Source organism: Bos grunniens, chromosome 3 (genome assembly GCF_055505025.1).
Source record: "Bos grunniens cultivar Pamir isolate PY7600 chromosome 3, Bosgru_T2T1.0, whole genome shotgun sequence".
NCBI lineage: Eukaryota > Metazoa > Chordata > Mammalia > Artiodactyla > Bovidae > Bos > Bos grunniens.
In genome coordinates, this window is record NC_141167.1 from 19,614,067 (window position 1) to 19,640,985 (window position 26,919).

Consider the following 26,919-nt stretch of genomic DNA (forward strand, 5'->3'; position numbering starts at 1 on the left):
GAGTTCAATACCCTGTGGACGGAGCCATCGGTCAGAAGGACCCCGACTAATTAAAAGCTGGTGAGGTTTAAATAATTCATCTCCTTAACTCCCATTGATCGCCCAGTTTAGTGGCCACAGACTTGAAACAATATTAAACAGCCTTCTCCAGCTCCACAGGGGGTGGGTAAGCTGACATGTGCCCACCCCTCTGAGGACATCACCCACCAGAGATGCAACCCAGGGTGGGATCCCTTGGTCTGAATCCAAGGCCACCTGTGATCCACCCAAAGCCCAGACCCCAGCCTCCTCCTGAAAGTTGTTTTGAGAGACCCTTTCCAGCGGTCAGGTTCCACTCTCCCCTCACTCCACCCCTCCTTCCCCGCTCCCCCCAGCTACAGAGAGCACCCTGCTGGAGCACTAAATGAGCCCCAGAACCCCTCTGTGTGCCAGGGGACTGGGGGGTGTGGGCAGGGGACTGACCAAGCTGCCAGGGGGATGTGTGGAGGGACTGACCAATGCCGCTGTGGGGCCGGCCTATGTGTTGCAGGCTGAGGCCCTTGTTCATGTCTAGAAGTCCATTCTTGGGCCAGCAGCCCATGGCGAAGCTGTAAGCCTGGAAGACAGGAGGCAAGAGTGGTTACCAGAGGCCCTGACCCAACCCCATCACTCACCAACACCCCCAGCCCCCCATGTCTTCCTAGCAAGGGCTTACTCTCATCACACTACTTCATGAGAGTCCTCCCTACTTGCTGGGTCCCCCTTCCACCAGAGTCCCTCCAGAAAACCCTTTCCACCTTCAGAGCTCCTTCTCTCCTGGGTGTCTCCCCATCAGAGGTCCCCAGCCCTCATGGGGTGCCCCTCACCAAGCTCCTCTCTAGAGCTCCCATTTATTAAGATCCTCCTTCTTAAGACTCCTCCTCCCACCAGGCATCCCCTTCATCATGCAACCCCCCAGCCCCCCATCCAGAGTCTCTGACCCTCTGTTGGGTATTACTGGTCACAAAGACTGGTGGTGGGAGGGACTTGGAGATCAGTATATCCAGACTTCACTCCAAAGACAGGAAAACTGAAGCAAGAGACGAGGGGGCCAGCCAAATGCCTGTGGTCAAGGTGCTTTTGACCTGGAGGTAGGCCAGACTGTGGAGCTGAGAGCCATATGGGCCTCAACTGAAGAGGGGTAAGGTCACCTGGCCGACTCAAGCGCTGTGAGGGGAGCGCACGAAGAGTGTGTGTTTGTGTGTGTGTGTGTGTGTGTGTGTGTGTGTGGTGGGAAGCAGATCTCGCTGAAGGTCAAGTGCTCACTTATGCATATTCAAAGCGGCCACCCATCGATCTGTACTTAATTGTTTTCCTGGGGTTGGGGAAGCAAGCGCTGGGGGCATCGATCTGTTCAGCCCCCAGCACTTCATTGCCCCCCTCTGTCCCCAGGCCACCACCCACCTCCTCCACGGTGGGGGGGCACACATCAAGCAGGGAGAGCACTTCCTCTCACATCCCATACAGGCATGACAACCAGGTATCACAGATGAGGAAACTGAGGCCCAGAAAGAAGAGACTTATAAGGGTCAGAATGCTATTAAGTGGCCCAACAGGGATTTAATTCCTATTCAGCCTGCCAGCAAGTCCCAGGCTTCTATCAGTGGGCTTGCATAGCCAGCTGACCCTTCAAACAGTACCCATGTCTTCTCCCAAGAAATCCCCAGCACCAGGCTGTCCTTCTCCCAGTGGCAAGAAGGTGACAGGGTGGTTAAGACAGTGATCATTGCAAATGATGTTTGGGTAAGTTCCCAGAAGTTGGATGGTAAGTCCACTGATGGAACTAAGGTGACTGTTAGCCATGGGCAGGCAGGCACCACAGAGCTCCCGTCCACCACTGGGCCAGGGAAGTCCCCGTCCCACCACAGACTGCCTCCCAGCGGAAGAGTGCCCAGCACGGGGTCAGAAGCAGAGCACAGGAGGTTGAACACGCAAGCTGTGCCAGGACCAAGGGGCTGAGCAGAGGGCTGCAGGAAGATCTTGGGGATCTTGATTCCCTCCCAGCTGCAGGAATCAAGTGTCAGCCCTGTGGGCCCTGGGAGGCTAGGAAAGAGTGCACCTCAACCTCAGCTCCCTCCAGAGCCACTCTGCTTGACCACAGAGGTACCAGCCACCGCCCGATTTCCCAGCCCGCCCTCCCACGCTTCCCCAGGCCACAGCTGTACCCACAAATCGGGGGTTGAGCGCGAGCCTCAAGGACAGGGGAGAGGACGCTGGCTCGGAGCCAGGGCAGAGCTGGGATGCAGGCAGCAGGCAGAGCAGCCGGTGGGCGGTGCACAGCTGGGGGAACTGCTGAGCATGGTCAGGGCCGCGGCTGGAGTGCAGTGGGCCAGAGAGCAGTGGTGGGCCGCCTTTCAAGTACTTTAAAATCACTTACAAAGGCCGGATTAAACGATCAGAAATTCCATTTAATAGGACAAATAAAGAAATAACAATCTACTCTATCAGCCTGGAGAAGGCGAGCTGGATGGGTTTTCTTTCTTTTTTTTCCCCCCCTCTAAAAAGGAAAAAGGGAAGGAAGGGGGAAAAAAGAAGGATAATGTGTGTTTACTCAAGCAAAGAAAAAAATATTTAAGTGATGTCGGGGAGAAGATTGCGGTAACTAGTGAAGAATAACACCGTCTACTTTGCTGTCAAATCACACCCGAATTTCAGTAATAGATTCTCGGCTGACACTCAATTCAATTCGAAGGTGATCCTGCTTTATCCCAGCCCATCAAATATTAAACACTTGCATTAGCAGGTGCTGCCGCTTCCCGGCTTAAAGCAGCGGGCGGGCGGCAGGGCTGCGGAGGCCCCTCTGCTCTGCGTGCGGCTCGGGGACAGGGCAGCTTGGCGTTATCTGCGCGTCATCCTGAGCCTTATCGCCGCTAAGCGGGAAGACCACTTCAGATAACATTAGGCGCCTGCCCCAACGCATCACCGTGATTAGATTATTATTATAATGATGACTCCCCAAGATCTTCTGCAGACTGGAAAGTGAGGGGGCAGCAGAGCCCAGGAGGGCCTGGCTGGTCCAGGGCAAGCCGGGGCCCACAGTGGGGAAGGAGGAGTGCCAGGCAAGGCGGCAGCCCGGTCCCGCCTGACGAATGCCTTTCAGGAAGGGCAGTCTAGCTTGTCAGAGCCAGGGCAAGATGAATTGGCGTCTCTGCTGTGGCCGCCAGTGGCATGCCCCACGGTCTCCTATTCCCAGATAAGGCGTGCTAACCAATTGCTGCCGTGGCATGGCCTCAGCCAGCACTTCCTTCGGGGGCGCGGGCGGGGGCAGGGAAGGCGCGTGCACATGGGTCTGCCAAGCTCCTAATAAGAGGGATTTAATTTTTACAAATGCTGCTTCCAGCGGGGCCTTCACGTAGCAGCCAGAGTCCAAAATGATATTAAAAACGGTTAATTAAAACTGCTCTCCTTCAGCCTGGGCTCTCCCCATGCTAGAGAACCCTGGCAGGCCTCCTCCAGGTACTGCCACGCGCCTCTGCAGAGCCGAACCTTCGGACATGACCGCCTGCCTCATGGATCCCCCCCGAGGCACAGTCCCAGGGCACAGCACCACAGCTCCCCCCAGCTTCTACTATCTCGGGCACCCCTTGGGCACAGCTAGCAGACAGCAGAGAACACAGGGTTCTTCTGCCACCTAAGCTTCTATTGGCATGTTCTGGATCTTGCTCCTGCTGCCCTTCTGGGCCTGTACCTTCAGGCCTACTACCCCTGGCACTCACTGCTAAAGTCCCTACCCCTCCCCAGATACACACACCGTTAAGCACGAGTACACACTCACACAGGCACCAAATTCTCCCTCGGGTGACTCAGCCCATCTTTCCATTCCCTACGCCCCTCCCGACGCCCTCCCTCAGAGATTACATGCATCTGTGAATCTTAGCAGAGCCTTCGCAGGAGCCCAGCTCAGGGCAAGGTGATGTGGGCTGTGTCTCAGAGGTTCTGGCTGAGGGGTCAAGGCTTGCACCAGAGAGCCACCAGAGCAGGAGGATCAGGGACGGTGAACCCTGTGGGTTGCCCACAAGGACACCGGAGACAGACAGGCCCATGCTGGAGGTGACCAGGAGAGCTTCCTGAAGGGAGCGGTACTGGAGGCACTGGAAAGACGACACAGCAAGGACAAAGGTGGGTGACAGGAGCGAGCTGGATGGCACCAGGCAAGGGCTGGGGTGGCCAACGTGGAGATGTCTTGAGGTGCTGTCTGTACAGTGCTGGCATCAGTCAAGGGGCCCGAGTACCATCTACCGCCCCCCTTTACTCCTGCCTGCTTCCTATCCCCACTCCCTCTCTCTCTTCTGCCAATCTGTGGGGCATGGGGTAAGGGACCCAAAAGCTTTCTGACCCTGATCAGGGCTGGGCAGATATTTGAAAGCCAGAGCCTGTGCCCGAGCCCCTGTCCCATGCTGGTTCCCAATTCTCTGGATGCCACTTCTCCAGCTGCACCTCTTCTAGCTAGTAGGGCCCACCTGCCCAGCTGAGGGTTCCAGGCCAGAGGGTGGGGCAGGGGGAAGGATGACTGAGGAGTCCTCTCCAGGGCAGGCAGAGTCAGGGTGAAAGATGCTGGGCCTCCCAAGCCACCCACCCCAGCCCGTGCCAGGCAAGCATGCACACTTCCCTTCCCCTGAGCTGCTGTAATTTCCATGCGCAGGGAAGCAGGTGCCGAGCTGTTCCCGGCTGGCTCTCCCCTCTCGCGGCTCTGCCCGCCTTGGCTGCTGCCCCATTAGCTTAGTGGCCAGCCATCTGCGACGGGCCTGCCGCGCAGCCCTGCTGTAGGCGCGGCGGGTGGCCCCCTGTGTAACAGGGAGCTTTGCCATTAGCGCCTTTAATATTCTGACACCTCAGCACAGCCTGCTATTACATGCAAACGCTGATCGCCCTGTGAAATTACATTGCTGGGCCCGCGAAATGGAATCGTGTATAATCAGCCTCCTCCATGCACTGTCAGTCCCATCACAAACACGGCGCCCGGCGGCTTACGGGGGCTTAGCAGCTGCGACAAGTGTATTGGGTTTAATAGATGAAGTAGCCCTCATCGGCAGCAGCATCAGATCCTTCAAAGAGGAAAGAAGAGACATTGACAGCTGCTAGGGTGGCTCTGCCCACTGGTTCGCCACCCACCAGGGCCCTGAGAGTCGGATGGACACAGCATGGGCAGGGCAGTGGCTGGGGATAGAACCCAGCTCAGACCACAAAGAGAAGCACAAACTTGCAGAAAACCCAGAACTTGAAAGCTGGCAGCGGCACATCTGAGCCATCCAGCCTCCCCGCAAGGTCACCCTGAGGGGTGGCCTATGGCAGAAGGGCCATTTCCCAAGACAAGGAAACAAATCAAATCACCTGCATTTCCCATAAACACCCAACAGACAAAGACAGGGAGGTGATACTCTGGAGGATCCAGGGGAGGAAGTCTGACAGACAGAACTACTCTCTAATCTTTTCTTTAACCGGACAACATGTCGATAGTTGGTAAACCAAACACCAAGGCTGCAGAGATACATGAGGATGGTGTACCCAGCAGCCCAGGCCTCATGGAAAAAGTGCATGCAGAAGTTGGTTCCCAATTCTGCCAGTTATTAGCAGTGTAACTTTGGTGATAACCTACAGGGGTGAGATGGGGTGGGAGGTGGCAGGCAGGTTCAAGAGAGGGGACATGTGTATACCTATGGCTGATTCATGTTGAGGTATGGCAGAAACCAACACAACATTATAAAGCAATTATCCCCCAATTACAAATACTTTTTTTTTTTTAAGCACATCATAACTTTGGATGAGTCATTGAACCTCTGAGCCTCAACTTCCTGTACTATAAGACGGGATGACAGTTCTTTCTCCCAGGTATACCTGAGATCACTCAGGAACACCCAGTCCCACTGCCACCCCCAAATATTCTTTGCCATCACGCAAAATGCAGGCTGTCTTTGAGAATGCTATCCGTCCTTTTTCCAGGTTCAGCTTAACACCGATTACGGCAGACTGTGTTTTCCAGTGACGGTTAACATTATCTTCAATCTCACATATGCTCTACTTCTGATATGACTCTGATAAACCTGCCGTCAAGAGGGGAGTCTATACCCCTTTGGAAAGGGGTGAGCTTCTGTTATAACTTCAACCAAAAGAGTAATGCACAAGTAATGCTGTGTGATCGCAAAGCTATTTCAGAAATGCCAAGGCAGCTTCCTCCTCATTTGCTAGAACACTTTCCCTGACCCTTGAGCTGCCTGTAAGAGGTCAGACTACTCCAAGGCAGCCATGCTCTGAGGAAGCCCAAATCAGTCCAGGAGGAGACACCATGTGGAGAAGCCATGGGACTTGATGGAGAGAGAGAGGTGCCCAGCCAGCCTCCAGCTGCTCCACCCAAACTCTTCTGAGTTTTCCCCTTCTCTGATGTCTTTCCTCACAGTCTCCTGTAGTCTCATCTGGTCATGTGTGGCTCCTGCATGCTCCCTTCCTGTTTCTGTCTGTGCTCTACCACTCTCCCTGTGTGATTTCCTCAACTCCCTGGTCTGCACCTGTCCAACGTTCAAATCAATTATTCTTTGCCACTATTTAAGTGTCAAACAGATATCTTCTATTGCCCACTTGGCATTTCCACCTGGAGTCCATTCAGGAAATTCATTTTCAATAGGGTTAAAACCCATTTCAACATCTCCTCTCCAAAGTGTTCCCTCTCCTGGGCTCCTCAATCCCAGTGAAAACTCTTAGCATCCACCTGGCCTACCAGAGATGCAGGGGGTCAGCCTTGCTCCCTTCTCCTTCCTTACTTCTCCTCAAGTCCTGGGATTGCTGCTTTATGCCCCCTAAGACTCTACTTGAGCAACTCCTTAGCCTATCTAGGGTGCCCTCTGCCTTCTCCCAGTTTTTATCCCTAATGAACACATACTCTTCTTTCAGCATTCAGTTCAAAAGTACCTTCCTTCAACTTCCCTGGTGGTCCAGTGGTTAAGAATCCACCTGCCAATGCAGGGGACACGGGTTCAATCCCTGCTCTGGAAAGACTCCACTTGCTGCAGGGCAACTAAGCCTGCGAACCACAAGAGAAGCCACCGCCACGAGAAGCCTGCACACCACAACTAGCGAGTGGCCTCTGCTCGCTGCAACTCGAGAAAATACGTGCACAGCAATGAAGACTCAGCACAGACAAAAATTCAGAAAAAAAAAATTTAATGTATATACATAAAAAAGTACATTTCTTTACCAAGCCTTCCTGACTCTTCCCTTCCTTAAACACACCCTGACTCTGAGTAGCACCTGGAATATTAGATTTGTTTACACATCTGTTGCCCCATGATGTTGGGAGTCTCTTGGGGTGGGACTGTATCTGCTCTCTCTGAATGGTCTCCACTGAGGGAAGGGCGTAACTCTGCCAGGCCTGGTTTTCGGAGAGGCTGCTCCTGCCAGTCCTATTCCATTTCCTTCAGGAACCATGGTTGATCTCGCCTAGAAGAAGAGCAATTCCGCCCCGTCCCCAGCCGTCCTTGGAACTGAGGGCTCAGCTACCTGGGTTAGGAAAGAAGGAGAGACTACTTTTGTCTCCTCCTTTTCTGAACTCTTTGGGCTTATGGATAGCCTTGAGTCCATTCTTCAGGCCAGCAGAGACCTGGGCAACACAGCTATAGGAGCAAAAGGAAGGACACTCCCATCAGGTGACACAAGACCTTCCTTCCTACCCCCAGCTGGTAGTTCTGTGTGTTCAGTGTTCCCTGGCTACCGACACACTTCAGGGGCACCAGAGCTGCTGCTGCCTCTGTCCATCAACAGAACCTGAGTGGGATAATTATCTTCTCTGTGTACTTAACCTTCCTGCTCACTGCCGAACAACAGGACAGCTGCCTCAAGTACATGGGACCACCACCATGGCAAAGGCAGGAGCTGTGCTACAGGTCCAGGACCCACAGTTATTTGGAAGACAGCTGCCGGCTCAGTTTGATCCCTTGGGTCCTGAGTCTATTTTTAGGTGGAGCGATCTCCCTCATGTTTCCAGAGCCCTTGCTTCTCTGCTGAGTCAGAGAGGACTTGGGGACACTGAGGCTTCTGGGGAGAGAAGCAGGTAAGGAGCATAAGCCCTGCTGCCTGAGCCCCCAGAGAAGAGGCTGGCCTGTCTGGGGCCCCACATGCCACCAAGTCAAGGCAGCAGGTCAGCCTGAGCCAGCTGCCCAGGGAGAAAGCCACATTGTGGGTTTTCTTTGTTTTCATTACAATTTTCTCTCCCATTGCTTCTTTGGAGCCAGCCCTATCCTCCCCGGGGTGCTGAGGATTGAATGAAACACCACCCCCGGCTCCAATAAGTGTATTTCAATTACATCTGTCACTGCATAACGATATAATGATATATCATGTGATATTAAATCCATGGTAATCATATCAGGGATTTTTTTTAATCGTGCACTAATCGCATTATTACATCTCTATAATTAACAACAGGAGGTATGGAAATTCAGTTAAGGCAGAAGGCTCAACGTACTCCCCCCCACCACACCCCCGCCCTAGCTCCCCCAGATTAGGACCTGATTAGGAGATGGGAACTGCAGGGCACTAGCAAGATGGGCCAAAGCTTCCGCCTCTCAGGACCAGAGCCATGGGCAGAGCCTTCAGCATCCAGGGCTGGCAGACATAGGCCAGACTGAGACCTGGGTGCTATCTGTCCTGTAGCTGCTCAGGCAAGAGCCTGGGGCAGAGGCCACACAGAGAGGCCCAACTATAAGGCAGCTGGGCCTTCCAGACCTCCAAGCCACTGTGGGACCAGATCTTCTCCTTGGGGAGGGGTGTGACCTTTCCTTCAGACCAGCAAGGCCCCCAAAGGTGCTGGTAGGGCCCAAGGCAAGCGATTGCCTCACGACCTCCTGCGCCAGAATTCTTCCCTCCGCCCTAGCCCTTTGTGTTGGCAGCTCTTAACATCACCAAGTCCAACAGCTGTGATGTCTCTGCCTTTTGGTCCTGTCATCCTTGAGCTGGGCAGATCCAGTTCTTCCACGGGCCATTCCTCCCCAGTTCCCTCTCTGAAGTCTGGCCCTGAGTACTGCATGATAAGCAGGTTTCTGATGACCACTGGAGTTGTTCCCCTATGCCCCACAAATGGTCCAAGTTCTTATGTCCTCCCACCCAGGCCTATATGGAGAGGGGAGGGGCTTGGGATTGCAGCCTGAACTATGTCAAATGACCCTGTCTTTCCCACCCCCTTCCTGATACTGAGCTGTCAGGACTAATCCCCTCAGGGGTGTCAGAAACCAGTCTGCAAAGCAGAATTTTGTGTTTCAAGTCCAAAGCTTTGAACTTGGCATGTAACTAGTCCTCAGTGAGGGGCAGGCATTTTGCTAAGTTTGACGCTCAGAAGTCAGACAGGCCTGAAGATGAAAGAGAAAAATCATGTCCTTTTTCCTAATAAAAAAGAGACACTAATAGCAGTCAGCACTTAGGCAAAGCACTCTAAGTTTCTAAAGTGCTCTCCAAATTAAAATATAATCCTTCATCGGGCATGGGACACCACCACCACCACGGCCACCCAGCCCTCACACGGAAGGCATGCACATGCTGGCACCCAGCACACACACCTTCCCTTCTTCCCTGTGCATGCAGAAAACGGAAAAAGTGCTTCCACCTTCCTCCCAGACCGCCCTCTCTCTCTGCTGGCGTGTTCATGTAACACACACCTCATGAGCAAATCCACGTGCCAAGCTCTGTGCCCAGTGCTAGAGATCAACCACGATAGGCCACTGACTCCAAGGAGCTTCCAAGCTGGAAGGAGATACATGTCGACTCACACAGGGTAGGGGACTGAGATCCGACAAGAGCCCCAAGGGAGAAACCAGCCTTGGAGGGGAATAACCAAGAAGGACTAAGATGGCCTTCAATGTGACATCCAAGGTGATGTGCCTGTGGAAGGTGGACATGCAGGCCAGGAGCTCAGTTCAAGAAAGTCCTTGGAAAGCACAGAGATGGTGCAGGAATCTGCAGGACTCGGTAAGATCACCCAGGTAGAGAATAAGCCTTTAGGGCCAACGAGGCCCTTCTTCCTCTGATGTCTGGATGGAAACTAGGAAGGCTGAACAGCAGTGTCTTGTCTCTAGAGCTAAGGCTCTCTGGGCACACCCAACATCCTGGCCTCTGCTCTCCTGTTATCTCCACCTTCACTTAACCCAGATGGGATAGGATGAAGCAGTAAAGACTTCTAGGTCACACTGACTTAGTCATGACAAACACTACTGAGAGTCTGTTATATGCCAGACCACATGTTGAGTGAGTGAGTGCTCAGTCATGTCCGACTCTTTGTGACCCCACAGGCTGTAGCCCGCCAGGCTCCTCTGTCCACAGAACTTTCCAGGCAAGAACACTGGAGTCAGTTGCCATTTCCTACTCTAGGGGATCTTCCTGACTTAGGGATTGAACCTGCGTCTCTTGCACCTCCTGCATTGGTAGGTGGATTCCTTACCACTGTTCCACCTGGGAAGCTAGCAATATAGACACAGTGCTGTCCCCAGAAAGCTTCCAGCCTATTGGAGAGAGCCCATGTTAAATAAACAGCAACATATATAAGCACTAAGTCATAGCTTTCAGAAGGACTCAAAGAAGAAAGGCAGGCTGCTTACAGGACAGAAGAGGGGAACCTGACCTAGATGGGGAACTCTGAGGACACTCAACAGAAACTGAGTGACGGGGAGGTGACAGGGGAAAGACTAGTGCTCAGGCCTCTAGGCAAACAGCACTTAGAAAGAACCAAGTCAAGGCTAGTGTCCCTGGAGCACAGACAGCCAGCATGAAATGAGGCTACTGAAGAAGGCAGAAGATGCCGGGGCCTCAGAGGACACGATGAGGGTTCCGTACTGTTTCCTAAGGTGATGGGAAGCCATCAAAGTGTCCGCCACTGCCATGCTATGCCATCTTAGGTGCTCCAACAACACCAAAAGTTAGTTCCTTGGCACATCTAACCCTCCCTATTCCTAAGGGTAGACAGACCTGGGAACCAGGGACCATTTTTTTTAATCTAGAAGGAGAGAAAGAACCTGCATGAGCAAATGACCTCATTCATTCATTGTAAGATTCACACATTCACTGAAGGCCTGCCAAACCCTGGCAACTCAACTGAATCCCTTATAAACCCTGTCCTCATGGAACCCACAGTCCTTTGCAGGGAAACAGATGCCAGGAAATGCATGATCACAGTGATATGGAGTGATTAGAGAGAATTGAGGTAGAGACAGAAAGGAGGACAGTGCTCAGGCCCATCGGAGGCATCTGGAGCTCAGCACAGGGAGCGCTGTCCCTGGATCCTCTCCTCACTGCACCAGCCAGGGTGGGTGGGGAGACTGCACTCCCGACATAGACTGCAGCCTGGGCGGGGGGCAGGGGTGGCAGGAGGGCCCTGAGCGGCAGCGAACCTAAGCCAGGATCTTCCTGTTGCAAAGATGAAGGCTGAAAGGCTGTGAGCAAAGCCACTGAGGAGAAGACGGACAAGCTCACTGTATCATCCAAGGATGGGGGACGGAGCACCTTTAAAACAAGCAACAGGACTTGAACAGAAAATCATTTCCCGAAATGGCAACTCCAGTCCCCAGGCTGTTTCCTCTTTGGAAAACAAGGGGCTGGAGGGTGGTGGCGGGGAGGGATAAATTAGGAATTTGATATACACTACTATATATAAGAGAGATAAACAACAAGGACCTACTGTATAGCACAGGGGACTATATTCAATACCTTGTAATGACCCATAATGGGAAAGAATCTGAAAAAAAATTACATATATACACATATAGCTGAATCACTCTGCTGAACCCCTGAAACTAATACAACACTGTAAATCAACTATACTGTAAAAACTAAAGAAAATGCGGGGAGAGGAGCTTAATTACCTGTTTTCTTAGGTCCATTGCTGGTCTGAAATTCACCAGTTGGTTCTTCAGGCTCCCATAAGAGTCAGGCTTATTTCTGTTCCCACATCTTTGCTCATACTATTTTCCCACTTGAAACACTAGCCTTCTTCTACCCTCTCCAAGTCGAACTTCTACCCTCTCCAAGCCTTCTTGTACCCTGCCAGGACACCACCTTCAGGGAGCCTTTCCTGATTTCTCTTCCCCCCACCTCTACGACCCACCCTGACCTCCACAGTTCATACCACAGTTCTCCCAACAGCACTTTGCTTAATTACCTATTGCGTATGGTCTAGTACCCTTACTTGACTGGTCGAGAGACTGTCTCATCACTTTCAACCCCTGACATCCATTTCGGGGGCAGGAGGGAAGCTCCACTGGCACAGGCCGAAGAAGCAGGCGGAAGTCTGGGTCCCCACTCCCTCTGCCCACAGCCCTTTGAGAACTCGACAGGCCTCCACTTGAAAAGGGTGCTGAAAGCAATGATGTCTCCAAGTGCGATGGGAGATATTTGTGTCTGCTTTACCCTTGGCTTTTTGCTCCGGTTCAGGTAGGAGCGGGGTGGGCTGGCTGGCAGATCTGAGAGCGCGGCACGCCCCAGCGGGCAGGGCGCACAGCGCGGAGGAAGGCGCGAGTCAGTCTGGAGTGCTCCCCATTTATCAAGCTCACGCAGGCCGCCAGCCGAGCGAGTCTTTCTATCATTACACCTCTCAAAATCCGATTCATACCACTAATCCTGCCTTCATTCTCCCAGATTAATAACATCTCTTTCAACCTTCACAGTGTGATAAATAGACAAAGAGAGAACAAAAGGAGAGACAGAAGAGAGAGAAAGAGCTGGAGCAAGTCCCCATAATAGAGAGAGCCGAGAAAGAGGAGAGGGGAAAAAAGGAGAGCGGGCCAGAGCAGGCAGCGGCCAGAGACTGCAACGGTCTCAGAGAACCGAGAGGAGAGCGTGGCTGCGCCCCGCTATGCGCGGCGCTCTGTCCCCGAAGAGAAAGAAAGGCTCGTTCACAGTTCCTTCCTGCCTGCACTTTTGTTCAAATTCTTTTCTTCCCTTCCAATCCCTGCTTTAGGTCAAATTCCAGTGAAAATGAGTCTTCTGGCTTCCTGGTCTCCTCCCAGCCTCCCTACCAGGCCCAGGGAACCAATCTGGCCCCTGGTGGCAGGGCTGGGGCTGGGCAGGGGCTTAGCAAGGGGCGGAGCGAGCTGGCCTAAAGCCCAAACCCCTGCCCCTTTCCTGCTCCTAAGGCAGAAGAGGGGAGAGAACAGAGCAGAGCCGGGGCCCAGGGCTCTGTCCTGCGTATCTCTCCAACCTAAGGCTCTAGCTGGGCAAATCCAAGGCCCCAGCTGCTAGCAGCTCAGCTAGATGGTCAAAGTGGGCACCCCTGAAGCTTGCAAAACAACAAGGTGTGGCCCACACTAACACACGGGGCCTGTGACACTTCTTGCTCTCCCTGCCCATGTGCGCGCCCAGACTGGTCTCCACAGTACAGTCCCCACCCTCCTCTCGGACAAGTGCAAGGGCCCTCTGGATGCCTGGCTGAGCTCTTCCAAGAGGATTCAGGCACTCTCTTGCTCTGGGCTCTGGAACGCAACACCGTTCACATTACACTATAATTCACACTAACCTGTTGCCTTCACTCCACTAGGAGTCTGTCCTTTGAGTTCTCTAGTCCCAGGAACAAGGTGCCCGTGGCGCTTCCAATCATCCTCAACTTTGCCCAAAGTAGCCCTGGCAGGAGACTAAGCCAAACAAGGCTCAAGCCGCCCTTTGGACTGAAAAAATATTCCCATGCAACTGGCAAGCTTCGCTCCGAGGCGGGGGGACAGAAGCCCTCCATGTGCACAACTCACTTCCCAGTCCATCAGACTGGACAGGGATCAGTCAAGCTCCCTGGACCACTGTCTCAGCACACCCTCATGACGGGAGGTGGGGCGGCATACATGTAGAAGGCAGGCCTGTCCTGCCCAATCCAGCCTAGTAGGAGGAGTCTTCCATGAAAGTCAAGTCTTCTCCAAGGATGGAGCCTGATGGTGGACAGGAAAGACCCAGACTAGTCCCACAGTAGTAGCCTGGTGATCTCTTTAGAAGTAGGTTCCTCCTAGGGAATATCTTGCAGACACCTGTCAGATACTTTCCTCCAAAAAGCCTCCCTCTACCCTCTGCCCCAATCACAGTCTTCCTTTAGGATCAAAATGGCTGCTACCAACTCCCACCACTCACTATGGGGACCACATTGCCTCCAGTCCCAACTTCCGGGCTTGACCATTATATCTCTGCTTGGGGAAAGTCTGGAGAAAAGAAGGCTTCATAGGGACAAGTTAGAGAGCAATGTAGGTAAGAGGGTACTCCTTGGGATCAAATCCCATTCACCAAAACTCCAGTTCTGCTGACCTTCCCTCAGCCCCATATGAGAAGGACTGTTCACACTGTCACCTGCTCCACCTGGCCTCCAGGATCAGAGTCCTACAGCAGGGAAACCCGGAAGAATGACCGTGACTACTGTTTGTCCAAGAGTCCAACTGACCAAAGGACTGAAGAGGGAGGGCAAAAAGGAGAGAGAATGATTGTCTCGGTAACCCTATAACCCACCTAGCCCACGAGTAGTACCCTGGGTTCCAGGGCAAGCTAGGTCCAGCTGGCACACAGGCCCATGAGGCCTGCAGGGCCAAGGTCACAGCAGAGTTCCAGAAGCATGGAGCTCAGGCCCTTCCTTCCCTAAGAGCCCAGAGTGCTGGCAGATCAGGGAGCCTCAGCCAGTCAAGCCTACAGCCTTCAAGACACAAGCAGCCAGCAGGCCCAGACACCCCTAAACTTGCTCTAACCAGCTCCCCCAGGGGCTCAAGAGAGCTGTCCCCCCCCAAGAGTGGGACAGTTCTGGCCCTGGGAAGAGACGTCACGGTGGCCCCTCTATCCTTTGTCTTTACCCAACACACAAACCAGGGCCTCCCTGCAGCCATCCAACTCAGGGGTGAATTCCCTGCAGCAGAGAGTCAACCTTCACCCCAGTAAAGGACCTGCCAGTGGTCAGACAGAAGAAAAGTCAGCCAGACACAACAGGGTCTCCAGCAGGTCAAGAAGCCAGACCCGAGTGATACTCTCCCCTCAAACCAGACTTGAAAAGCTCTTTCCCTGAGTACCTGGTTCTAGAGCCCACTCTCCGAGGCAGCCAGGGGCACAGAGCAGGGAAGAAGTTGGGTCCTAATGTGTAAAAAGCTCCAGCAAAGCAAAATCATTTACTCTTCAGTGCGACTGCTCAGCAGAGCTAATAAATCTTGCATGAGCAGGGCCGATTCTAATTTCCTAATATGAAAAGGCATTTGGATTGAGAGAGAGGGGGAGATAAAAGTGATTGAATCTCCAATAGTCCAGGTTACTGACAAGAAACATCCTGCTCAGCCCTGAGAGAAGGATGGCAGCGCCCGGCCGCCTGCACACACCCATCCGTTCTGCCCCCCTCTTGGCGTGATACATCTCAGTCTCTTCTATTGACAGGACGTGGCTTTAAACACAGTTACACAAGTTATCATTTCTGCCTTCTGATCAATCTGAATTTTCAGGACAATTACCCTCTTAATCAATGATTGCTATCAGCAGCCCTGCGCCTGGACGGATTTCTCAGCAAGGTAATCATGCCGCCAGGCTGGACGGCGCGTGCATAGGCAATGAAGCTCCGGGTGGGGCCTCCTCCCTCCCTCCGGAGCCCCCGTATCCCAGCGCCACTGCCAGTACCGAGGACAAGCACGGCAAAGTGTGAAGGCCACTTCAAGGCGTGATGGGAGTAGAGGACGGGAGGGAGGGGCCCAGCCGCCCGCCAGCCTTCCCGACCACCCGATTACGGAACAGACCTATTAAAGCCCTAGATTTACTGCCCACCATGCTGATACATCTCCACATGCCCTCCTGCCATCACTCCTACCTCCTAATTAGCCTAATAAAGCCCAATTCTAATTATGGGCTCAAACTATTAGGGTGAGTAAGTGCAAAGAAAAGAGAAATATTGGTTTTACTAATCTCTCAGAGGCTCTTGGTTCCAGAAACTCCTTTTTCTTCTACACATTCAGTTCACATGGGCTCCTGACTGGAATGGCAGGGGTAGCCTCTCCTGCTCAGAGGTCCGGGCATCTGGAAGTCACAAAGCCGGCCTGGCCTGGAGCCAGGAGGCCACCCAGCCCCACACTCTCTCCGGGGTACTTCCACAGAGTCAGCCCTCCATATAAAGCAGGGCAGGGCCCCTCAGGAGAAGAGGGGAGGGAAGGGGAGGATGGAGTTGGTCTCTGCCTCAAGGTCAAAGTCAGCCAGACGCTGTATCTGCCATCATGGGGGCAACTCAACTTCTCAGATCACCTGTTGTTGCATAAAGGATCTACACCAGAAAGGCCAACGATGGAGTGAAAATGGCATGGTCCAGGACATGACACATCAACTTATGCTTCAGCGTGGGTGGCAGATGCGAGTTATACCCGGGCAGAGTGGGTTATGGGATTAAAACAGGTCCTCACAATTTGCTATTTCATTCTCAGGGGGAAAGAGAATTAGAAAGCATGATGTATTCACTTTCTGACATTTACTGAGTGCTAACCTTGGGCTGTACTTTGGCCACCTCATGCGAAGAGTTGACTCATTGGAAAAGACTCTGATGCTGGGAGGGATTGGGGGCAGGAGGAGAAGGGGACGACAGAGGATGAGATGGCTGGATGGCATCACTGACTCGATGGACGTGAGTCTGAGTGAACTCCGGGAGTTGGTGATGGACAGGGAGGCCTGGCGTGCTGCAATTCATGGGGTAGCAAAGAGTCGGACACGACTGAGCGACTGAACTGAACTGAACCATGGGCTGAATGTCGGGGATACATCAGGGAACGGTAGAGAAGTGACCCTTACTCTTAGGAGCTCACAATCTACTGAGAAAGACAGACAAGTGTCTTTCTGTCTGCAAAACAAAAGCAATGAAACAAACCTGCACACAAATGTTCATAGCAGCATTATTTAATAGCCATAAGGTGGAAACAGCTTAAATGTCCATCAACTGATGAGCACATAAATAAAATGAGGTATATTCATACAATGGAATATATTATTCACAATAAAAAGAAATGAAGAGCTGATTCATGGTGCAACACGGATGACCGTTGAAAATTATGCTAAGTGAAAGAAGCCAGAAACAAAAGGCTACATTTAAGAAATTTCCAGAATTGCAAGAATAGGCAAATTTATAGAGATGAAAGTAGATCAGTGGTTGCTTAGGACTGGGGTGTTTGAGGGGAAATGGGAACTGACTGCTAGTGTTTTAGGGGTGACAAAATGTTCTAAATTTAAATGATGATGGTTGCAAAACCCTGTGAAGATACCAAGAAACACAGAGGATAGAGTTAGGTCGTGAAGGGTCAGCAGGAGCTCACCAAGGCAGGAATGAAGGAAGGGGCATCCCGTGCAGATGCAGCCAATGTGAATAAGGCCTAGAAGTGGACAGTCACATAGACATTCTTGGTATTACTGGAGAGGTACATTCAGGGGCCAGGGAGCTTGTACTTTATTCAGGAGACACCAAGCTTTCTCAAGCAGAGAAGTTAGGTGATAAGTACAGGATAGCTTGGGGTCTGATGGTTCAGGTAGGAGAAATAACACGTCCAAGTTGCACGGACATGTTTTTGGAGTCAGATATCCAGGATTTAAAATTCTTCAATTCTTTTTCAAATACACTCAAATAACCAGCATGTGCTGGGAATTTGCTATTTTGCTCACTATTTTATCCCCAGTGCTTGGCAGAGTGCCTGACCTAGTAGGTGCTCAACAGCCATCTACTGAATGAAAATGAATGAATGGATGGGTATGTTGAATTCAATCCCATTTGCCAAACGTTTATTGAATACCTACTGTGAAGCTGGGACTCTGGTTACACACAGTGAGCTCTTCAAGGGTAGGGACCCTGTCTGATCTCTGATCTCTTCTGTCTTACTGCCTTACACAGGTTCTGTGTGGCATAGGGCAGGTGCTGAAGTCAATGTTAATTTCCTTTCCTCTCCTGGTCCAGGAGGTTTTCCTGAGACCCAGTGATTCTTGGAGAGGCGTGGCCTGAATACTTCACTGTGGTTGGCGAGAAAAGATAAGCTGAAGCTATAAGGGTGGAAGGAGCAGAGGGTGATGCCCATGGTACTTATCCCCAAATCAGCCATGGTGCTCAGAAAGCCAGGAGGCAATCTGAGTTGTCCAAGTTAGTAAAGGACTGAGCAGGAATGAGACTGTTCCCACAGCAATTCTCAGAACCCTCTGCAGACCCCCCTGCACCCGCAGCAGCAAGCCTCTTCACAGGAAGCCAAGCACAGGTAGGGTGGGAACAGAAGCTCAGGACTTGCAAGTGGAGGAGGGAGGAGGAGAGGAAGATCTAGTCCTTTTCTCCTGAGCACCCTGTCCTGCCCCTGGACAGCTGCCATTTCCATACCTCCCCTCTGGTCGGGAGGGCCCTTCAGCTCATGGCTGACCACAGTAGGAAGGGGGCTCCTCCATCTCCCAGCCCTCAGGCCTCTCCCCTCCCCTCCCTTTCTTTCCCTCCCTCTCCTTCCTGCAGAGCTTCCCTCGAGCCATAAAAATAAAATAAAACACAAACACCCACAGTCCAGGAGGAGGGCGTCAGACAGATAATGGGCATTTTATATCTTTTTATGACACTCCCCATAGGCAGCTCGGCAATCACAGCGCAATAAAGGCAGGCATGCAGCTTGCATAGTTAAACAACTGCCGGGTAATTAGGCACAGCAAACACTCCACTGGGGAGGCCGCAGGGCTGCCCTGGGATCTGCCTGCAGCCCGCCCTCCTGCTTGCAGCCACGTAGGTGCCAAGCCCAGGCCTAGCACCAGCAGACCTGGTGGTGGTGCAGAGGACAGACCACTGGCTGCTGCCGTGTGCATACTTGGCCTCACACCTGTGCATGCTCACAGACACACCTGCCCACACCCACACACAAGCACTTCCTGAGCAGCTAGCTTGGACCTCATCTCCCCAGGAAGGCCGCTCCTCTCTTCCAAGTCAGATAGCCAAGGGTCTAGAGAGGGCCCTGCTCTAAGACCCTTGACGAGGACCCAGGCCTGGCTGCAGCAGGGGCTCGCTCCTGCAGGGAGCCCCGAGCTTCCTGAGCTGCATAGGCAAGGGGACGTCTGAGCGCACAGGAGTGATTACATGGGCTCTTTCTCCTGTAAACGCCAACTCAGTACAGAGCTGGATTCAAATAAGTTTTTAAAAATACACTCACACACACCATACACACATTCCTTTTACTTCATTTACTACCTCTACTGTATTTCCCCCATCTGCCTTGACCCGTCCATCTTCCCTCCTAGATCCGGAACTCTGTACAGGTGGAGAGCAGGCCTGAATCATCTCTGAGTCTACATGCCCTGAGGCACAGGGCTGTGTTGAAGAAAGGTGGTAAGTGAGGTGTTAATTGAGATGAGCTGGCCCAGGCAGAGCGCAGGTCACTTGCTACCTGAGGCTTAGGTCTAGGCTGATCGAAAAACAACCAACAGAGACAGAAGCCCTCACCAGGGCTGAGGCAGCTGCACTGAGAGTCCACCAATACTCATTCTTCCTCTAGCGATCCAGTCAATCAAATTCAAACTTTCAGGGAATGAATGGCTAATTAATGAAACAGAAGAGGCAAAACCCCGCTCCAATCCAACTTGAAGATTGAAACAGACTCTAGGAGCCACACAGATCAGCCCTGAGTAGGCTGGGGAAAACTTAAGCACCCAATCCTATACCACTCTTCCCTCAAAGGGAGCTGACAGCAGGCCAGGTGAGCTCACGGAAGGGCCTTGGGTTAACCCAGCACAGTCACATATGAACGTGAACCCAACCCAGCTACTTTTCCTGGTGTCTATCTGGCCATCACTCCCTGTCTGCCAAGGATCACAGGCCAGAGGAAGGGCCTGGGCTGCACCCTGCCTTTAGCGTACTGAGAGGCCCCTCCCGCCACCTCCTATAGAAGCAGGGTGACAAGCTTCTCCTCGCCCCATATTCTCATGGAGAAGCTGCCCAAAGCCTCGGTAGCATTAAGCTCCAGTCCAGGTCACCCCAAACTCTGGGATGACCAGCCATCCAAACTCCTTCCCAACGTCTGAGTCCCCAGCTCTCCTGACCTAATGCCAGGCAATACCTTGCCCTTCCTGGACCCTCAGTTTTCCCAATAGGATACAGCAGTAGCCCCAAGGCTAGAGCTCAAAGTAAGTATGAGTCAAAGAGGGACTTCTCTTGCCTTCCTTGTATCTGTCACATTTTTTGCTGGGAGCAAAAAGGAGGAAACCTCAGGTCCCATAAATGATCTCAGGATGGCAAAGGGAAAAGAGAAAGATCACCTTGCTCAGCTTCCTTATTTGTTAGATGAGGACACTGAGGCCTCAGAAAGGGCACGAGACCCAACGCTAGAGCCCACGTCTTTATCCTCCAGCTTCGAATTCAGTCCAGGGTTCTTTGTATTGCACCATGCTGTCCTCTAGAGACAAGGGCTGCATCTGCACAGCTCCAGGTGGAGTCAGACCACAAGGCCCATACCCACACCCTCCCCTGTATTCCCACACGAGGGCACATACACATAGTTGAGTATATACACACGAGCCTCCCCACAAGGAGAAATACAAGATCCACATCTTTAGTCACATATAGATGTGCAAGTACACATGTGCTCACTCTCTGACACACAGATTCCCATTAAATAGATGTCATGCCCAAGAGATCTGGAGCATGAGGCCGAACTCTGTCCTTCCCCAACCACTGCCTCATTGGCCATACAATTAGGAAGGGCCCGTGTGTGTTTGCCCAGGCCTTCAGCCCAGGCCAGACCAGAGGAACTGCCTTCAGGTAATATCTGCTATGGTACTAGTCACAAGAAGAAAGTCATGGAAGGAGAGAACCTGGATTAACATCCTGGTCATGTGACTTTGAGCAAACTTCTTCATGTCTCTGAGTCTCTACTTCAGCACCCACAAAATAGGGACAATGGCCCTGTCTTGGGGAGTAGCTGTGAGGACTACATGTACGAAGCGCGTGGAGCACAGAGCCAGGCTCCTGCTGGGACTCTATTACTGATACTAACAGACGTGACCACACCTGCCTTTCCAGAGTGGACTGCAGGGTAAAACAGCAGCTGGGAGACAGGGCTGTGCCTCCTGCGTTCAAGGAAGTCTCTGTGCCTTTTTCTCCCCTTTTTTGCAAGTCCTCCCAGTTTCCAGGGTCCAAAGCAGCAACAACAACCATATAAGAAGGAAGGGAGCAAAGAAAAAAGGAATGAACCTGTGAGAAGGCAGAGTAACTAAGGGTGCCCTTGGCTTCTCAGACTTCACAGTGAACTCTGATGAGCCCACCTCTTCCACAGTATCTATGCCTCTACAAGCCTCCTGACATCCCCTCTGCTCACCTCACCAGGTGGACTCCGAGAAGCAGCAGACCTGGTCCCTTCCCTCAAGTGGCTTACGGTCCTGCACACGGACAGACCAAACCACACACAGTAGCCAAGAGGCATGGACTAGCCCCTGGCCCGAGGGTGAGAGTACAGGCTCTGCAGTCTGGATGCCAAGGTTCAGATCCAGTCTCCAAACACACCCAGGACAGCTCCCCACTCTCCCCTACTCCAGAATGGGCTCGGAATTCACTTCCTCAAAGACACAAAAGAAAGACAAAGGAGGCTCAGGGACCAGGACCAAGACGCTGTGTCATTTGACAGGACACTGACTCTGAGCAGCAGCCAGCGAGAGGCACACAGAGCAGGGGCAGGCCTCAGGGTGAAGACCTGCCATGGAAGGCACTGCAGGCCACCCCCAGCTGGAGGTCGACTTGTAGCAGCTGCAGGGGAACCTCACAGAGGAAGGAAGGATCCCAGCTGCCCTGAGCTGACTCCTCTCCCTTCCCCCTCATGGCCATACCCACCAGGGATGCACAGCAAGGCAGGCTGGCTCCCTGGTTGAGCCTGTGCTGCACTGCCCGACCCCATGCCACGTACCAGCACTTGTCTAGAACCTTGACAAACAGCACCTAACTGATTCTTCACTCTGTACTTTCCTACGTGTTACCGTAAGGATTCTGGGGTCGTCTGGCCAAGCAGTCTCAGACTGTTCACAGCCAATAATGCGACAAGGCCGAGTGGCCTCTTCCCCGCTGCCATCCAGGCCCACAGGCTCTTCCCTCACCTGCACGTAAACTTGGCAGCTTCCTGGAGCGACCGCCCCACTATTAGAGGGCGGCTGAGGCCGGCTCCACCCTAGACCACGGGAGATAGTTCCTTCTGTGCTCACTTGCTTTCTCCTCCACTAAAAGGCATACCCACGGCTGGCCCACATCGTAGCTTAAAACACTTGAAAACTACTGTTTGTAGTTCCCAAGTGCAGCAAGCTCCTTCCCTCCAGGCCTCCGCTCACATGGGTCCCATTCTGACTCCTGAAAACTCTTGTGCCTTCCAAGGCTCACCTCGAGTCTCCTCAGTGAGGCTTGGCTGACTGCCTCTCCCACACCCCAGGGGAAACACTGGTGTGCGCTGGAGGCAACAGGGCAAATCAGTTTTGAGTGTGGTCCCCGGAGTCGCCTGCCTAGATTCAGGTGCGTAACTCCATCACTCACTGGCTGCTAAATCCTGTGGAAGGTACTTAACTGCTGTACCTCAGTTTCCTCATCTGGAAATTGGCTAATAGCACTTAACTCAGAGCTGTTTGAGGACTGAGTTGATTTATAAAAAGCATTTAGAGCGGCACCTATTTGTTATTATTAATTAACTCTACAAGTGAGGAAAGCAAGGACTGAGAAGGTAAATAGCTTGTCCAAGGTCACAGCACAGCGAGGTGGCAGAGCCAGGAACTGCCCGAAGGTGAATGCGACTCTGTACCCATGAACAGCCAGGCACGCTGGAATCCAGGACATGAGATGACAGACTCTGTCCCTTGGCATCAGCTGAGGGTCAGTCAGTCCGAGGATGGCATTCGGCTCCTCCTCCCTGGGCTCACTTGAATTTTGCTGGAGGAACCCCTCTTTCCTAGCTCCTGCCCACAAAGGCTTGTATGTTTACCTTGAACTCCTGTCTCTTTGCCCCTCGTAGCCTAGGTGCCTTGTCTCTGGTGCTCTGTGTGAGGGCAAGCGGGGAGCAGAGGCGTGAGCTATCACCTCATGCCCAGGACAACTCTCGGAGTGGGTAATGTTCTTACTGTTTTACAGAGGATGATACTGAGGCTGAAAGAAATGAAGTGACTTTCCTAAAATCTCACAGCTAGTAAGTGGGCAGAGTCAAGATTCTAAACCACGCCTACTGGACTGCAGAGTCTGTGTGTCGGATACTGGTATCTCTCATAGTCAGAGAGGTTAAGGAACTTGCCCCAGATCACACAGCTGGTTGGCGGTAGTATCATCTGGTTTGAGCCAGACTCACCTGGCTCTGAAGCTCTTTCTCTTGCACCAGTGGCCTCTGGTCTGAGCCACATCCACAGGGCCCAGTGTAGGCATCAAGTATCACCTGAACACTAAGTGAAGGGTAAGTGTCAGCTATGGCCACACCATTTGTCTAGGATGATGCAGCTAGCATTGTAATTAAGAAAATACAAGCTCCTTTAAAAGCCAACCAAATTCACTGCAGCTTTTTTCATTATGCAATTTTATCACTGCTGCTGCTGCTACTGCTACTGCTATGTCGCTTTAGTCGTGTCCAACTCTGTGTGACCCCACTGATGGCAGCCCACTAGGCTCCTCTTTCCCTGGGATTCTCCAGGCAAGAATACTGGAGTGGGTTGCCATTTCCTTTTCCAATGCATGAAAATGAAAAGTGAAAGTGAAGTCGTTCAGTCTTAGCGACCCCATGGACTGCAGCCTATCAGGCTCCTCCGCCCATGGGATTTTCCAGGCAAGGGTACTGGAGTGGGGTGCCATTGAAAGACCAAAAGCAATGTCTGTGAAGTTTTCCAACATTACTAAGAGCCCCATGTGCTCTGTCTGCCTACCTCCCTAAGAGCGCTCCAAAACCACACTTAGTACTTTTCTCAGGTACTTTCTTGATCCTCAGTCACAAACTCACAACACAGAAGTGCCTTTTGCGTGGAAGAACTGTCTAAAGGTCATTAACATAAACAGGAGGCACAATCCTTTCCAGGTCTTGAGTCCCATGAGTATTAAGAAGTAGTGTAGTCTCCAGCAAAGAGGACCCAAGTCCTGAGCTAGGGAGGGAAGGAAGGAAGGACGGAGTCAGGGAAGTGAGCTTCTGCCTTTTCTATCCTGGCCTCCAACTCCTTCCCCTTGCCCATCTGCCGAGGAGACATGGTAGGGAAAAGACCAATACGTATGTGGGTTCTAATCCTAGCTTTCTCTCTTCCTGGCTGTGTGCCCTTAGGCAAATTGCTTAACTTCTCTGTTTGTCTGGGAAATCTGGCAGAGGAATGGGCATCTGGACTCTGGAGCTCATTAGTCTGGTGTTAATATTCAGTGTGGGTTCAGTGAGTGCTTGTTGACACCTAGTGCATACCAGGCCCAGTGCTAAGCACTGGACACACAGAGATGGGTGGTAAGTAGGCCTCGAGGAGCTCATAGTCTAGCAGAAAAGACAAACATGTAAGCAGATGATTACAAGATCATGTGATATACTCATTACAAAGTACTGAAGCCCTCCAGAGAAGGAGGTGATTAACTATGTCTACCAGAATCGGTGAAAGTGAAAGAGGAGAGTGAAAAAGTCGGCTTAAAACTCAACATTCAGAAAACTAAGATCATGGCATCCGGTCCCATCACCTCATGGCAAATAGATGGGGAAACAGTGGAAACAGTGACAGACTTTATTTTCTTTGGCTCCAAAATCACTGCAGATGGTGACTGCAGCCATGAAATTAAAAGGCGCGTGCTCCTTGGAAGAAAAGCTATGACCAACCTAGACAGCATATTAAAAAGCAGAGACATTACTTTGCCAACAAAGGTCCATCTAGTCAAAGCTATGGTTTTTCCAGTACTCATCTATAGATGTGAGAGTTGGATTATAAAGAAAGCTGAGTGCCAAAGAATCGATGCTTTGATCTGTAGTGTTGGAGAAGACTCTTTAGAGTCCCTTGGACTGCAAGAAGATCCAACCAATCCATCCTGAAGGAAATCAGTCCTGAATATTCATTGGAAGGACTGATGTCGAAGCTGAAACTCCAATACTTTGGCCACTTGATGTGAAGAGCTCACTCATTGGAAAAGACCCTGATCCCGGGAAAGATTGAAGGCAGGAGGAGACGGGGAAACAGAGGATGAGATGGTTGGATGGCATCACCAACTCGATAGACATGAGTTTGAGCAAGCTCCGGGACTCGGTGATGGACAGGGAAGCCTGGCGTGCTACAGTCCACGGGGTTGCAAAGAGTTGGACACGACTGAGCGACTGAACTGAACTGAACCAGAATTGGGGTGGCATCAGAGAAGGTTTCACAGAAGAGGGTTTTGAAGGATAAACAGGAGTTTTCCCAACACTCTAAAAAGGAAAAGGAATGTAAGCAATGGGAACAGAATGAGCAAAGGGAAGTGAAAGTGTCCTGCCTACTGGAAGAGCAGCAAGAAGTCTGATACGGCTGGAATGTTAGAGGACAGGAGCTATGAAGACAGGGATGCTGCCATGAGCTGCATCTTCCAGGCCTTGGGTACCATGCTCAAGAGGAGGGATGGGCCTCCCATACCTACCACCCTCTTGGCTCTGGTGCTCTTCCTGTCAAAACACACACACTGCAATCGCACCCTTTCCTGGGCCTTTGATTTAAGAGTTCCTCTCCTGGCCCTGACAGTAAGGCATTTCTGTCCCACAGATTATAACTCACTCTGGGCTATTATTCAGTTCCCCAGCCTTGGCCCTGCTGCAGTTAGTCCAAACATAATATCCTTCATGCATATATTATCTGTCTCCCTATTATCTGGAATCATTCCGGAATTAAATTTCAGTCCTGCAATATTGGCTTCAGGAGCGGCGCGCTTTATGGGCTAGTCAAAGGTTAGAATACCAATCAAAATAACAGTGCCGATGCAGCGAGACATTTTAATATTCCAAAACCCGGTAATTGTAAAAGGACATAATATTTTTTCCCTGATTACCCCAAAGGCAACACATGTTAACAAGGCGAAGGAAGGAGTGAAAGAAATTTCAGAGTTCAGACAGCTGTTAAGACATATTTAAAGGAAAAGCCCAGGCAGGGCACTACGCCATGGGGGCAGGGAGATGCAAAGAAAGAAGACAGCCTCTCCAGCTCCAGCTGCCCCGACTCCAAACACAGCACTGGTTCCTCTGCCACCTCTGGGCTTCGTCCCAAGAGCTCATTCCCAAGGGGTGATGTCACAGCGGATGGGATGAAAGGAGGAAGGCTCAGGACGTGGAGTCTTGAGGCCCAGGTTCCAGTTTCAGCTCTTCAATCCAAAGCCTCCAGCCTCCAAGCTGACCCCTCCCAGGGCTTCAGCTTCGAACCCTGTGGCAAATGCTCCAGGCTGCTCTCCCACCAGGCCTCTCCTTGTCCCTGCCTGTGCCCCTGCCTCTCCCAAACTTCCACCTGGTGCTTTGTGTCCTGTTCTTACTGCTAGAGGCCTTCATCTACCTGGCCGCAGAGCTAGTTCCCCTTAAGACAGCGGCCTGTGTGACGCTGTCAACACCCCACAGACAGTGCTCTGTACTTCGGATGGATGATGCGGAAGACCTGGGCCGCAGCCCCTACCTGTCTGGTCCTGACCGCTGAGTGGTCCAGAAGCATCCATCTCGGTGTGAGCCCTCCTCCCTCCAAAATAAGACAAAACACCCGGCAGGGGCCCTACATCTTCACGCCTCTCTTGGTTTCCGTTTTTGTTTTGTTACTGTTTTTTCCAAATCACCCCAAAAAGGGGCTCTGCAGCAGGCACCAGGCGGCCACCACTGTATACAGAACCCCAGCCTCTGTCAGGCTGCCTATTACTGGAGCAGCTCTCTCACCACAGCACCAAAAAAGTGACCTGACCGGCAGAGTTCCAGACCCTTTCAGTCCTGACGGCTTCCCAGCTAGCTCAGCCCGCTCATTGGAGCCTCCCAATCTGCA

General features: G+C 52.1%; 1 protein-coding gene and 1 long non-coding RNA gene across 52 annotated transcripts in view; one reads left to right on the top strand and one right to left on the bottom strand.

Annotated features, from left to right (window-relative positions):
• Positions 1-26,919, bottom strand: part of ERI3 (ERI1 exoribonuclease family member 3) — a 131,121-nt gene that overhangs the window by 23,655 nt on the left and 80,547 nt on the right. For 24 of the 50 annotated variants that reach the window (XR_015157945.1, XR_015157947.1, XR_015157948.1 and 21 more), the window contains one exon: positions 496-595. The exons of 3 other annotated variants lie outside the window; for them this stretch is intronic. Coding sequence is in view for 42 of the 47 variants with exons in the window: in XM_086384944.1 (XP_086241070.1) it covers positions 496-595 (100 nt within the window). In the remaining 5 variants the exon portion in view is untranslated. Of the gene's footprint in view, positions 1-462; positions 596-6,776; positions 7,510-26,919 lie in introns of those variants that run through there. 23 more of the 50 variants (XR_015157946.1, XM_086384692.1, XM_086384684.1 and 20 more) reach the window with 3 other exon arrangements.
• Positions 4,003-7,044, top strand: LOC147375195 (uncharacterized). Of its 2 annotated transcripts, XR_015157962.1 has the most exons (3): positions 5,764-5,847; positions 5,959-6,098; positions 6,904-7,044. It is a non-coding gene; the product is annotated as an uncharacterized LOC147375195 (long non-coding RNA). The 2 variants fall into 2 exon arrangements; XR_015157963.1 differs by lacking the exons at positions 5,764-5,847; positions 5,959-6,098 and adding an exon at positions 4,003-4,137.